This window comes from Gobio gobio (genome assembly GCF_949357685.1).
Source record: "Gobio gobio genome assembly, chromosome: 16".
NCBI lineage: Eukaryota > Metazoa > Chordata > Actinopteri > Cypriniformes > Gobionidae > Gobio > Gobio gobio.
In genome coordinates this window covers 50,328,487-50,343,460 of record NC_137109.1, presented here as the reverse complement: position 1 = coordinate 50,343,460, position 14,974 = coordinate 50,328,487, and the positions used below count along the sequence as shown (strand labels likewise).

Genomic DNA, 14,974 nt, shown 5'->3' with positions numbered 1-14,974 from the left:
TAATAAAATAAATAAAGCCACAATGTGTCACATTTGTCACAAAACATTTTTATTCAAAAATATGAATTGCTCTGCTGTTGAAGGAATCAGCTGACTTCTTTTTTTTACATATAATTTCTCCAGCCTTTGAAAAAATCCTCTCACAAGGGACACTTGTTGCTGGCATGCACAAATATTTTTGGATGATGTAAATACATGGATGATGTATTGTTGCAGAAGGCTAGCTGCCTATCTCAATACACACATCTCACTTTATTTGGTGCTTCCAAATGGAAATGCTCCCACACCACAGATGTATGGCATCTCTTGCGTGCAGCCTCCATTTTTATATATTCAATTAATATATCTATCTATATATCACCTATGAATCTATATCTATATAATTCTATATATCTAACTTATGCTGTGCTATCTATCTGTCACTATCTAACTTAGCCTATATGAATGTGTCACTATATCTATACTATATGTCACTGTCTATACCTATCAGTCAATATATCTAATTTAAATCTAGCCTAAATATAACTAACCAAAGCGCACTATAAATCTCACTGCTATCACAAAATCACTGCTATCACAAAATCACTCTCCTCTCACAAAAACCCACGAGGTGAAGATGGATTTACTTCACTTTTAAACTGTGGTGAATTAGGTTTACAGATGTGTGACTGTGTGGCTTGTTCCCGCCCCCTTTAATCAACGCAGTTTCGGAAGGCGCCACCTGATGAAACACTTTGAAGCTTCATTTAGCCATAGTCACGTGACATGGGTGTTTCGAATCACAGTTCGGAGCAGTGTTTCGAAACATCTGCGCTTCGGGATCTCGGCAAAGCCCCGAAACGTCTGTTTCGCGTCTGCCATCCCTATAGGACATTGGCTCAAGCTTCTCAACAGGCTGATTCCAGGATGTCTGTGGTTCCCAGTAAACCTGGATTTGCACCACAAACGTTTCCTGACTTTGGAAAGCCTTCTCAAGATCTTATGGGTGTTCAATCAAAAGAGCTGTTGCAGGGTCCAGTGGCAAAACTGACGTGGAGCTTTCCAAGTCTACCAGAGGAACCACAGCAACCCGACGTTCCTTTTGAGTTGCCGCATCCTGTCCCTGCCAACAGTGTAGCTGCTCAGTGTGGAGAGAGCTCGGTATATGTGGAAGTGATGAAGGACTTCTTTGGGACTGGGCACCCACTGTTGTCCTCTGCTTTTACACTGGGAGGCTGCACTGCAACTGGAGAGGATCCTTCTGCTCAAGTGCTCATCTTTGAGTCTGAACTGCATGGATGTAGCAGCACATCAATGGTGGGGTTTTATTTTGCCGTTACTCACAGGGACAGTTCAAAAACATCCATGATCGTTTTCAATTAACTTTCTTTTTAGGTGACTGAGGATGAGCTTGTCTATACCTTCAACATTATCTACACCCCACAAGAGGTTTCATATGGTGTTCCTATTGTAAGGAGCAGTATTGCGGTGATTGGTATCGAGTGTCATTATCCAAGGTAGGATCTGGATAAGATCTTCGCTGGATCTGATCCCACCATTTATGGGCATGAGATGACCGCTTGTTTAACTCCTACAGAACACATAATGTGAGCAGCGATGCCTTAATGCCCACTTGGATCCCATATGCCTCAACTAAGGTTGCAGAGGAAGTCTTTGTCTTCTCCCTCAAGCTCATGACTGGTTGGTGTATCCCAAACTGATTTGTGGCATGCTTGTGACCCTGTGCTAAGACTCTTTCTTTGCAGATGACTGGATATTTGAGCGACCTTCTAACCAGTACTTCCTGGGTGACATGATCAATCTTGAAGCATCAGTGCGTTTGTACAGCCATGTTCCCGTCCGTGTGTTTGTGGACAGCTGCGTGGCTACTGCAGTCCCTGATGTTGCTTCTGTCCCCAGATACTCCTTTATTGAGAATAATGGGTAAGAGGTGCTACCTCATGTATACCAGCTTCCAGAAGGGTTGCAGGGTTTCTAACTGGGTTCTGTTTACAGGTGTCTGGTTGATGCCAAGCTCACAGGCTCCACGTCTCACTTTATGCCTCGGACTCAAGGTGATAAGCTACGGTTTCAACTAGAGGCGTTCAGGTTCCAGCAAGCAGACAGTGGACTGGTACGTGTGTTTTAGTTGTGCAACTCTTTGTATGATATGCTACCATGGTGAACAAACAATTGTCTTTGCAGGTCTACATCACATGCATTTTGAAGGCGGCTGCAACAACCTCAAGTTCTGAGCAAAAAGCTTGTTCATTCTCTGCTAATGGGTATGTTGTCTGCTAGATGGGTGTACAGGTAAATTGGTTGTCGTCAAATTAACTGAGGGTGTTTCTTGTCAGTTGGGTGTCCGCAGATGACTCTGACCAGGTGTGTGGCTGCTGTGACACCACTTGTAGCGTCAGAAGTGGAAGTGATCGGCTGCTTACGGGTATGGATTAACTCTGATAACTGTTATTGTCATTCCTGGCTTTAGTTCTCACTAATCATTTGTTCATCAGATCTACAATGGGAAAAGGCGTCTGTCGGCCCCATCAATGTTAAGGACCATGGCCAAAAATAACTGGAAATGCCACGTGATTTAATAAAAGTGATCTTAATAGATTTGTGTATGGTCCTTACTGGCACAATACTAAACGTATCTACATGATTTGACTGTACAAATATGCACCACAAAATGCCTTTTACTACTGGCCTGTGTGGGGACTGATATTTTGTAGGGCTAAGCCTGTTACAACACTAAAGGGCATTTCAATGGCATCACATCCTTTCTGGTGCTTGGTAGATACTTTTGGGGGGTCACGCTAAGAGGCAACATCCTGCAGTCTCTCTTGAAGCCAACACTGAAGTGACTTAAACTGCAATTCATCGACTGGCTGCTAGAGACGAGCTCCAAAAGGAAGTCAAATCTGTATCTCCCCTGTGTTAAAGGCTTAGTTCACTTCAAAATTAGAACTTACCCCTTCTCATCCTAGATGTTCATGCCTTTCTTCAGTCAAAAAAAAATGAAGGTATTTTTGAGAGAACATTCCAGGATTTTTCTCCATATAACGGACTTCTGTGGCAACCAACAGGTAAAGGTCCAAATAATACAGTTTCAGAGGCTCTGCATGATCTCAGATAAAGAATAGGGTCTTATCTAATATAATGATTGGGCATTTTCAATGTAAAATAAAAATGTGTATACTGTACTTTTTAACTGAAATTACTCTGGCGCGGTGTGCCACAGATTATACTGGACTTACTGTCATAGCAACAGGTCCGTAAGATCAAACCTGGGGTCCATTCTTCGTACATCGCAACTCCGTTAGCTGGATTTGATTGTTGGTGATTTGGCATGATCTTTGATTGTTTGGTTCTTCGAAGCTCATCCTGAACTTGCTGTCATAGCAACAGGTCTGTAAGATGAAACCTGTGCGAGCGGCTTATTTCATGTAAACAGGATTAGAGCGCACCTTTTTAAGTGGCATTGATACTTAAATTTTGTCCCAACAACTGCAACTTTATTACAAGAGTTCTTTACTGAATCAGGGGCAATAATTTAAATCACAATAATAATTAAAGCTGCAAGCAGCGATGAAAGGGCCCTCGCACATGCACCGCCACCTGGTGGCCTCAGGAAAACGGCGAATAGTGGGCGACATGCATTTAAGCGGGTAAATATAGGAGAAATATGGCAAACTCACTTCAATGTGCCACACTTCCTTCTGCCAGAAGGTGGCGCTATGACTAACTGAATATTGGCATGTAGATGTGTTTAGGTCAGGACTCTTATCAAACAAGTGAAGTTTGGGGGAGATCGGACATTGTATGCCTGACTTACAACAGCTTCCTGTTTCATGGTGAAACATCAGACTTTGTCCAGCCACGGACACGCCCTTCAGCGAAAACTCAAGATCTTCACAATTTAACATCTAACAAGATTAGACTGACCAAATATGATGTTGATCTGATAAAATCTCTAGGAGGAGTTTGTCAAAGTACCACGTCTGGAAATGGCAAAAACTGCAAACATTTTGCAGAGAAAATTCCAAATATCTAATTTCCTGTTGGGTTTTCAGATTTTGCTTCCAGGGACTTTTTTTAGGTATTGGACATGTGTGTACCGAATTTCATACTTGTATGTGAAACGTAGTGCGAATGACGCTTAATTGAAGTTTTGCAGGTGGCGCTATCGAGCCATTTTGCCACGCCTAACATGTAGGGTTAGGGTTAAGTTATTTCCCAACACTGCTAAGTATATATGAGTAGACTCGTCCCCTCTGTCATAATCAAGGAGTCGAGGGTCTGTCCACATAAACCTTCCTTGTCCACTTATGGAACACTTCAAACTGGCGACAGGGATTGCCCCGTGGGGAAGTGCTTAGGGAGGTTTGTGAGTGTGTTGCTAAATTTGGAACTACAGACTACTCTTACTATTTCTGCCATATAAAGATACTGTAAAAGTAGTAATGCTAGTTAATATTTCAGCATGTCTACAAGCGAAGCGGAATGCACCAAACATCTAGCCAAAGTACTTTGGGCAAGCTCTAGTAGCAAACCTGAGCATGAACCTTTTTATTTGTCTTCAATATGACACATCTGACTAATTGGAGTCAAGATACATCACATGCGTATAATTTTGAGAACCAATGAGAATTTTCTGGTAGCATAAGCTCCCATTTGGGCAAGTCTGGAGAATCATGACTGTTAATGAAGAGGGAGGGATTATCGTTAATTAGACAAAATCTGTAGAATACAAAAAGACCAAAGGGCATCATCTCAACAGTGTGACTAGCTGTTGAACGATGGCAGGAAGTTGTTGTGCTGTTCAATTGCTGGCACTTTGTGTGTGGTTTTGTGCTTTTTGTCATGCTGTTCCACAGTGGAGTAATCTGCCCCAGTATCCTCAAGCTCCGATGTTAAAGCAAACTGATCAGCGGGTTCAAAAACAAGCTAGTCACCAGTTTCCTCAGAAGGTTCAACAGCTAGCTAGTCAACAGTTTCCTCAGAAGGTTCAACAGCAAGCTAGTCAACAGTTTCCTCTGAAGGTTCAACAGCTAGCTAGTCAACGGTTTCCTCAGAAGGTTCAACAGCTAGCTAGTCAACAGTTTCCTCTGAAGGTTCAACAGCAAGCTAGTCAACAGTTTCCTCAGAAGGTTCAACAACAAGCTAGTCAACAGTTTCCTCAGAAGGTTCAACAGCAAGCTGTTCAACAGCAAGCTAGTCAACAGTTTCCTCAGAAGGTTCAACAACAAGCTAGTCAACAGTTTCCCCAGCAGGTTCAACAACAAGCTAGTCAACAGTTTCCTCAGCAGGTTCAACAACAAGCTAGTCAACAGTTTCCTCAGCAGTTTCAGTCTAAGCAGCCAGTGGCGCAGGCAGAGCCCCTTGACAAATGTGCTGTAGCTGATTATGAGCAGATCCAATGTGGCCCACCTGGTATCAGTGGTGCTGAGTGTGAAGCTATCAACTGCTGCTTTAACGGACAGCAGTGTTACTATGGGAGGGCAGGTAAGAGTGAGTCAATGTAAAGGTGTTCACGTTAAACCACTCCTCAGTAATAACCTGCTCTTGTGCCAGTGACTGTCCAGTGTATAAGAGATGGTCAGTTTGTGGTAGTGGTGGCTAGAGATGTTACACTACCTCGCTTGAGCCTGGATTCAGTCCATCTCCTGGGTGGAAATGACCCATCTTGCAGTCCTGTGGGATCCACACCTTCCTTTGCTATATACCAGTTCCCTGTCACTGCATGTGGCACAAGCATGATGGTGAGTAGCTGCTTGTGGTTCTGTTCTGCATGGCTTGGAATGGACTGGATGCCAACAGTTACTATTTGCAGGAGGACGGTGGATATGTGGTGTATGAAAACCGAATGACCTCCTCGTATGAAGTGGGTGTCGGACCACTTGGTTCCATCACAAGGGACAGCCATTTTGAGTAGGTATTTTTTTTAGAAAAAAATATTAATCCTTGACAAGGCTACAAGCTCACTATTTGTTGTCTAGGCTTCTCTTCCAGTGTAGGTACTCTGCTACTTCTGTGGAAGCTCTGGTTGTGGAGGTCAACACTGTTCCTGCACCTCCACCAGTAGCGGCTCCTGGACCCCTCAGGGTTGAGCTTAGACTGGCAAATGGTCAGTGTGTCACCAAAGGCTGTGCTGAAGGTAAGTGTCTGTCCAAGTATGCATGAGTATTTTCTAAAACTCCAGGTTGCGGCAGTTTCTGGTTAAACGCTGATTTTCTTTCTCAGGGGATGAGGCATACACGTCCTACTACGGTGACGCTGATTATCCGGTCACAAAAGTCCTGCGGGAGCCTGTGTATGTTGAGGTGCGCATTTTGGAGAGGACCGACCCCAACATTGTCCTAATGCTGGGACATTGCTGGGCGACATCAACCCCCAGTCCCCTCAGTCTACCCCAGTGGGACCTTCTGGTTGATGGGTGAGTAAGGCCAGTCTTTATCCATCTAGTGCGCTGTAAGGCATTTCTGACTGCCTCTTTGCCTTTCAGATGCCCTTACCAGGATGACCGTTACCTGACCACATTGGTTCCAGTGGCTGGATCTTCTGGTCTTCAGTTCCCAACCCACTACAAGCGCTTTGTTGTGAAGATGTTCACATTTGTGGACCCAGCATCACTGGCTCCTCTACAGGAAACCGTATGCTCTGCAGCTTTTCCTGAATCCTTAATATTAGGTGTTTTTCTTTCTGTGGCTTAACCCTTTCCCCCTCTGTTAGATCTTCATCCACTGTAGTACAGCAGTGTGCCATCCCTCTTCTGGCTCCTGTGAGCAAAGCTGCACTAGGAAAAGTGAGTGCTTGTTGTAAACTGACTTCAGGAACCTTGAGAATTTGTTTTTTTTAAATGCCTCACAATTCTACCATTTCTTTTCCAGGAAGAGATGCTAACGTCAAGACCATCTCTAGTGGGCAAACTGTGGTGTCTAGTGGAGAAGTTAACCTGGTCATGTGACTTTAGTAGTTTTAATAAACTTCTTAACTCAACTGTCTCTTTGGTATTGATCTTTCATGACTGTTCTCAGTTTGATTTATTGGGCTACACTACTAAACCAGAGTTCCCTTTTTTGCTTCAAGGTTATGCTTGACTTGAACTAAACAAGCCAAGTTTCTGCCCAAACCTGACCTATTTGCCAAGTTCCAGTTGCTAACCTGGGTCCCTGTTCTTAATGGTATCAAATCTGTTTTGGTCTCTACTTGTGGCTTTATGGCTGGACTAACATAACTGCTTGTATTGATATTCACGCATGCCAAGTCCCTCTGTTTTTTGGTAAGAAAGCCCCCCCGAAGTCATGCAAGTACAGCATTGCATCTGCAATGAAATCAGTCTCAACCTGCATTGTCCTTTTTAATCCCAAATTGTGACCAGCCTTTTTTCTTGTTTATTAAAAAGTAGACTGAAGCTTTAATAAAAGCTGGTTTAGTCCCTTAACTGGTGTATCACACCTGAGTTGCTGTCTGAGGGCCTGTTTACACAACTGGTACTAAAGCGTTTATCAGTCCAATCACAAGTGGACTATGCTAAATACAGGTGTAAATGGGTCTAAAATGGTTTAAACTTGTCCTCTTTTTTTTTTAACTTTTAACCTTCACTCATGAAAGGGGTCTTTATAAACTGTTTCCAGAGTGTGACATTAACTGGTCTTAACCATGTCGCTTCTGTAGATTTGGATAAGCTACTTTGTTTAACTGTCTGTGCTTGTTGTTGCACCATTAAAAACAGAACGTGGAAGGCAATTTGACTAGTATCCATGCTGTCAAGGAAATGCATCCCATTTTAACTTTAAATTTAACTGGTTTGAAGAGCTAAATGTCGGTGTATTAGGTTTGTGAAATAAACATTTCCAAATGGGGTCTATGATATTTGTCCATTTTAGTGTCCCATCATTAACTTAAGTCTTAGTCCTGTTAACTCTTCTTGCTCTTTGTATCACATTTTTCCTAGAGACATTTTGGGGGAAAATTGGAGAAAACGTAGGTCTGTGGCCAGTTGCATAAACTGCTGATGTTAAAGAATAAGAAGCTGAGAGCAAGTGGACAAAAGTGAATGTCTGTTTCAATACCAGGAGGTTTCTTGTAGGTATTGGGCTGTTACATGTGTGTACCGAATTTCATACCTGTACGTGAAACGTAGCGGGAGGGGCACTTTGTTGAAATGTTGTAGGTGGCGCTATCGAGCCATTTTGCCATGTCTTCAGGCCAGGACTCTTATCAAACATCTGAAGTTTGGGGCAGATCGGACATTGTATGCCCGAGTTACAACAACTTCCTGTTTTATGGCGAACCATCGAATTTTGTGAGGCCGCCACTGACACGCCCTTCAGGGAAAACTCAAGATCTTCGCAATTTAACATCACCAAGGCCTTTAGATTAGACTGCAAATATGATGTTGATCTGATTAAATCTCTAGGAGTAGATCGTTAATGTACAAGGTCTGGAAATGGCAAAAATTTTGCAGAGAAAATTCAATATATCACACTTCCTGTTGGGTTTTCAGGTTTTGCCCCCCAAGGTCTTTTTTGTAGGTATTGGGCTTTTACATGTGTCTACCGAATTTCATACTCGTACGTGAAACGTAGCTCGAACGGCGCTTAATTGATTTTTTGTAGGTGGCACTATCGGGCCATTTTGCCACGCCTAATTCTGAAACCCATATTGGATGTACATTTTCACCACTTTTGACGCGTGTGCAAAGTTTCATGAGATTTCGAGCATGTTAGGCCCTCAAAAATGTGATTTATTTGGGAGAAGAAGAATAATAGGCTGAGCAATTCCAATAGGGTCCTCACACCATTGGTGCTCGGGCCCTAAAAATGTATTTCAAAATAATATTAGAAACAGAGATTTATTTTTGATAGAATAATGACTTTATAATGTTATTGCAGTCTTACACACATGCTGTACAGTTACTCTGAGCAGTGCATTAATTTCAGGGCACTGGGCATTGCGTCATTTAATTACTGTATTTGCATTATTGTAAAGTTAGGTTTAGGGTTGGGGTAGGTGTAAGCGTTAATCTGGTAAGTAGCACATTTATTTATTGTTATTTAGTTGTGAGATTTTGTCTCACTTACGACCGTTGCTGTACCCCTTTCAGCCACAACTCTTCTTCTCTGTTTTCAGTGTATTTCTGTGGCAGGATTACAGCGCCACATACTGACCTGGCATGTATACTACATCGTTTTGAGTCTTTTCAATGCTCTCGTGTGTACACAGATATTTCTTGAAACGAGGGGGGGGGGGAAGATCGGATAGGGAAAGCTCTGGCTTCGTGTGGACGGAGCCTTAGATAACTTAATCCAGATATTTTAATCCAATCCGCAAATTCGTTTGAAGAACCAAATTAGCCAGAGATCAGTTATCATGATTAGAAGATCTGGGATCTGTCAAATCATCTCAGATGTATTAAGAGAGGTACGAAGAATGCACCCCAGATCTGTCATTTTGATATTTAAAACAAGAAATCATTTTGGTTTAGCTACTAATAACCTGCCCTTATTTGGTACTTCATTTTATCCTTTTATTCAAAATTGCTCCATTTCAGTTCCGGCTTGTTAACTAGGGTAAATGTACCTATTAAGCTCAAGTACCCATTAAAATCACACTACTATATTTGAGCTCAGATTATAAAAAAAAATAATGTATCATCCTACTTGATGTCTTAACCAATTGATGTGTTTGTTACTATATGCCTCCTGTAATTTCAAGCTAATCAGGCCATTGCACACTGAGATACGGGTATCCGTGTGTTCACGTGGAGATATGGGTGTGAGATTAAATATCTTATTTTAACATAACTTTTACTCAAAAAAATCCCCTATGCACTAAAATGTCTCAATGCAGATTTTGGTGAGCTTAAGATATACATTTAGCTTAATCCTTTAACACAGGGGAGATACAGATTTGACTTCCTTTTGGATATTGTCTCTAGGAGCCAGTCGATGAATTGCAGTTTAAGTCACTTCAGTGTTGGCTTCAAGAGAGACTGCAGGATGTTGCCTCTTAGCGTGACCCCCCAAAAATATCTACCAAGCACCAGAAAGGATGTGATGCCATTGAAATGCCTTTTAGTGTTGTAACAGGCATTGCTCAGTTGTGACTTCAGCATCTCAAAACTCTTTTGCTGTGAAGTTTCCCAGTGCCACTCTACACTACTTTCCAGGAGTTTCCTTAGTGGTGCACTAATCTCAGACAGGTTTGGGACAAACTTTGCAAAATATTGAACCATATCAAGACAGCGTTGTCTCGTGGCTTATGCCAAGTTCACACTGCCCGATTTTAGCCCTGATTTTGACTCGCCGACAGGTTTTGGGAAATCACAGACAAATGCCTGAAATCATAGGCAAATCGGTGCTCGTGCACCCGAGTGAAAATCACGCAGTGTGAATGATCAAAGACGCGATCAGAGAAAATCGCAGATGAGTCGCCGACGCCCGCGAGATATTTGGCATGCTAAATATCTGGACCTGTCTGCGATTCAAAATCCTGCTGTGTGAAATGTGTTATGACTGAAAAATACATCGGCGATGACCCACAGCCAATGAGAGGGCAAGATACAGGACAGCGGGAGGCTCAGGGAGGAGTTATAGACCAGAATATCCGTATTTTTAATATATATATATTTACAGTTATATCAAGCAGAAACAAAGCACAAACATTTGCTTGACCAGCCGCAGCAGAAGTGTAACGATCACCAGCTGGAGTGCCCTTGAGAGCCACCAGAGGGCACTCCACACATAAGACTATATTCACTCACCTACTACATTTCCCATAACTCACTGCCCGGACTCATCATCACTTATCACTGATCACATTCACCTGTACTTCATTTACTGATTGCATTTCACCTGTGTCTCACCATCCTGTTATTTCCTGTCTATTTAAACCTTGGTCATTCATTTACTCACCGCAAAGTCTTGTTTAGTGTTACGCTGCAATTCCGAGCATTCTCCTGTTTTCTTGTCTCCTGGTTTTCTTGTTTTGGATTTCTTGCCCTGTTCCCTGGATTACTCTCTTGCCTCTGGTCCCTGCCTGTTTTGTTTGTTTGTTCGTTTCTTTGTTTGGACTGCTTGTCTGTGTATGACCATTGCCTGTACTTTGGATTACGCCTCTGGATTGCCCTCAAATAAAGCTGCGAGTGGATTCTCAACCCTTCTGTCTCAGAGCAGTTCGTAACAGAAGACTTCGCCACTATGAATCCAGCAGCACAGTTAATGCGTCTCCGTCAGGGAGATCGCCCCATCGAGGACTATGTAGAGGACTTCATTGAGCTGGCCCATTTGACTTCAATGGACGAGGTATGCCTCATGATATTTTTCAGAGGACTATCTGAGCCACTCAGTTCTATCATGCCTTTGCATGATCCTAATTGCTCTCTAAAAAAGTATATTGACATTGCATTGCAACTGAGCGGTTCTGCTTTTACAGTGGGTATAATGGAGAAGGATAGTGACATACCCACTGCATCTGCTATGCATGCGTCTTCGGACGACATGGCCACCAGTCCAGTCGGGCCTGCAATTCACGCCAGTCCAGCCGAGCCCGCACTTCACGCCAAATCTGCCGAAGCCAAGGCAGTATGCGTCATGCCCGCCAAGCTAGAGTCTTCATCGCTGGTCCTGTCCAGCTCAGAGCCCTCGTCATCGCTGGTCCTGTCCAGCTCAGAGCCCTCATCATCTCTGGTCCTGTCCAGCTCAGAGCCCTCTTTATCGCTGGTCCTGTCCAGCTCAGAGCCCTCTTCATCGCTGGTCCTGTCCAGCTCAGAGCCCTCTTCATCGCTGGTCCTGTCCAGCTCAGAGCCCTCTTCATCGCTGGTCCTGTCCAGCTCAGAGCCCTCTTCATCGCTGGTCCTGTCCAGCTCAGAGCCCTCTTCATCGCTGGTCCTGTCCAGCTCAGCCCTCGTCATCGCTGGTCCTGTCCAGCTCAAAGCCCTCTTCACCGCTGGTCCTGTCAAGCCCAGAGACAGAGCTTCACGTCACTTCTGCCGATCCAGAGACAGAGCTTCACGTCACTTCTGCCGATCCAGAGACTGAGCTTCACGTCACTTCTGCCGATCCAGAGACTGAGCTTCACGTCACTTCTGCCGATCCAGAGACAGAGCTTCACGTCACTTCTGCCGATCCAGAGACAGAGCTTCACGTCACTTCTGCCGATCCAGAGACAGAGCTTCACGTCACTTCGGCCGATCCAGAGACAGAGCTTCACGTCACTTCTGCCGATCCAGAGACAGAGCTTCACGTCACTTCTGTCGATCCAGAGACAGAGCTTCACGTCACTTCGGCCGATCCAGAGACAGAGCTTCACGTCACTTCGGCCGATCCAGAGACAGAGCTTCACGTCACTTCTGTCGATCCAGAGACAGAGCTTCACGTCACTTCTGCCGATCCAGAGACAGAGCTTCACGTCACTTCTGCCGATCCAGAGACAGAGCTTCACGTCACTTCTGCCGATCCAGAGACAGAGCTTCACGTCACTTCTGCCGATCCAGAGACAGAGCTTCACGTCACTTCTGCCGATCCAGAGACAGAGCTTCACGTCACTTCGGCCGATCCAGAGACAGAGCTTCACGTCACTTCTGCCGATCCAGAGACAGAGCTTCACGTCACTTCGGCCGATCCAGAGACAGAGCTTCACGTCACTTCTGTCGATCCAGAGACTGAGCTTCACGTCACTTCTGTCGATCCAGAGACAGAGCTTCACGTCACTTCTGCCGATCCAGAGACAGAGCTTCACGTCACTTCTGCCGATCCAGAGACAGAGCTTCACGTCACTTCTGCCGATCCAGAGACAGAGCTTCACGTCACTTCTGCCGATCCAGAGACAGAGCTTCACGTCACTTCTGCCGATCCAGAGACTGAGCTTCACGTCACTTCTGCCGATCCAGAGACTGAGCTTCACGTCACTTCTGCCGATCCAGAGACAGAGCTTCACGTCACTTCTGCCGATCCAGAGACAGAGCTTCACGTCACTTCTGCCGATCCAGAGACAGAGCTTCACGTCACTTCTGCCGATCCAGAGACAGAGCTTCACGTCACTTCTGCCGATCCAGAGACAGAGCTTCACGTCACTTCTGCCGATCCAGAGACAGAGCTTCACGTCACTTCTGCCGATCCAGAGACTGAGCTTCACGTCACTTCCGCCGAGCCAGTGTCTCCGGACAAGATGGCCGCCGCCGAGCCTGTGTCTTCGGACAAGATGGCCGACTCCACGCCTGTGTCTTCGGACAAGATGACCGACTCCACGCCTGTGTCTCAGGACAAGATGGTCTTCACGGAGCCGGTATCTGTTCCTGAGCCGGTGTCTGTTCCTGACACGGTGTCTGTTCCTGTTCCCGAGCCGGTGTCTGTTCCTGTTTCTGAGCCGGTGTCTGTTCCTGTGCCATGGTCTCCTCCCTGGCCGCCTGAAGGGTCGTCTCCGCCCTGGTCGCCTGCACAGCCTGATCCGCCCTGGTCGCCTGCACAGCTTGATCCGCCCTGGTCGCCTGCACAGCCTGATCCGCCGTGGCCTCCCAGCTTGCCGCAGTCTCCAGGTCGTCATCCGCTCCACGGGCCTGGCCCTCCATCCCGCCCCCGGGTCCGCCTCCGCTCCTCCTCCCTCCGTGACAGTTTTAGGAGCGTCTGGAATCCGCTCCTTAGAGGGGGGGCTATGTAACGATCACCAGCTGGAGTGCCCTTGAGAGCCACCAGAGGGCACTCCACACATAAGACTATATTCACTCACCTACTACATTTCCCATAACTCACTGCCCGGACTCATCATCACTTATCACTGATCACATTCACCTGTACTTCATTTACTGATTGCATTTCACCTGTGTCTCACCATCCTGTTATTTCCTGTCTATTTAAACCTTGGTCATTCATTTACTCACCGCAAAGTCTTGTTTAGTGTTACGCTGCAATTCCGAGCATTCTCCTGTTTTCTTGTCTCCTGGTTTTCTTGTTTTGGATTTCTTGCCCTGTTCCCTGGATTACTCTCTTGCCTCTGGTCCCTGCCTGTTTTGTTTGTTTGTTCGTTTCTTTGTTTGGACTGCCTGTCTGTGTATGACCATTGCCTGTACTTTGGATTACGCCTCTGGATTGCCCTCAAATAAAGCTGCGAGTGGATTCTCAACCCTTCTGTCTCAGAGCAGTTCGTAACAAGAAGCACACTGCAAAACATTTTATTTACCTCAAACTCTCTTTGCAGAACACAATCCTTGCTCCCTGTGTCTCCCCAACCATTTCCTCCACCATAATCTTTTTTCTTTTTCTCCTTTTTGCTGCAAATCAGCACACAGACAATTTGGATAGCAAGTTTCTGAACTGCAGTCTATATTTTTAATAACAATTCCAGTCTCGCGCGAGAACTCCGGTCTGACGCACGTGTGATCTGGCGTTGTTTCCTTCTCACTTCTTGCGTGTGTTTGCTTGTGAAACGTAGTTCATGGACGATTCTATTTTATACTGCTTCCCCTATACACCCAAGATGGTGGCGCGAGTACATCGCAAGGCTCGGGGTCTCTCCAGATTCTGCAATTTTTTTTGTCTGTATTTTTCTTGCTCATCTCAGGTCTGTTCGTGCAGAACAGTTGTGCCTTTACATCGTACACCCGTGGTGAGATTTTGGATATTGGTTTGCGAATTTCAGACAGTTTTATGGACAATCTTCGACTCCTTCCTGAGATCTCTAGGACACCCGAGGCTATGCACTCTACCCGGCCGGGCGGAAGTGCTCGCAGGCGGCATCGAGATCGTAAACAAAGGCGGGGGAAGCGTCGAGGACTAAGAGCTAAGCTAAGGCTAACACCACACTGGCTCTCTTTACCCAGCATTTTCCTTGCCAATGTACGGTCGCTAGTGAACAAAATGGAGGAGATTCGACTCAGCATCACACACAGCAAGAAACGTTTGAACTGTAACGTCCTAATCTTCACGGAAACCTGGTTAAACAGCGGAATGCCGGACACCGCTATTGAGCTAGCGGGACGCCACACGCTCCG

General features: G+C 45.2%; 2 protein-coding genes across 2 annotated transcripts; both read left to right on the top strand.

Annotated features, from left to right (window-relative positions):
• Window positions 1–906: 906 nt before the first annotated feature.
• LOC307140049 (zona pellucida sperm-binding protein 3-like) lies at window positions 907–2,354 on the top strand (the record flags this gene model as incomplete). Its single annotated transcript, XM_079839292.1, has 7 exons — window positions 907–1,296; window positions 1,375–1,496; window positions 1,577–1,680; window positions 1,746–1,923; window positions 1,996–2,113; window positions 2,185–2,264; window positions 2,351–2,354. The coding sequence occupies 7 exons, from the start codon at window positions 907–909 to the stop codon at window positions 2,352–2,354; spliced, it is 996 nt and encodes a 331-aa protein (XP_079695418.1).
• Window positions 2,351–13,669, top strand: LOC307140048 (zona pellucida sperm-binding protein 4-like; the record flags this gene model as incomplete). The annotated part of the gene is made up of 11 exons (XM_079839291.1): window positions 2,351–2,425; window positions 5,397–5,487; window positions 5,557–5,744; window positions 5,816–5,913; window positions 5,982–6,139; window positions 6,226–6,418; window positions 6,488–6,635; window positions 6,715–6,787; window positions 11,158–11,291; window positions 11,379–11,570; window positions 13,400–13,669. 11 exons carry the CDS (start codon window positions 2,351–2,353, stop codon window positions 13,667–13,669), a joined length of 1,620 nt encoding a protein of 539 aa, XP_079695417.1.
• Between the last annotated feature and the right edge of the window lie 1,305 nt (window positions 13,670–14,974).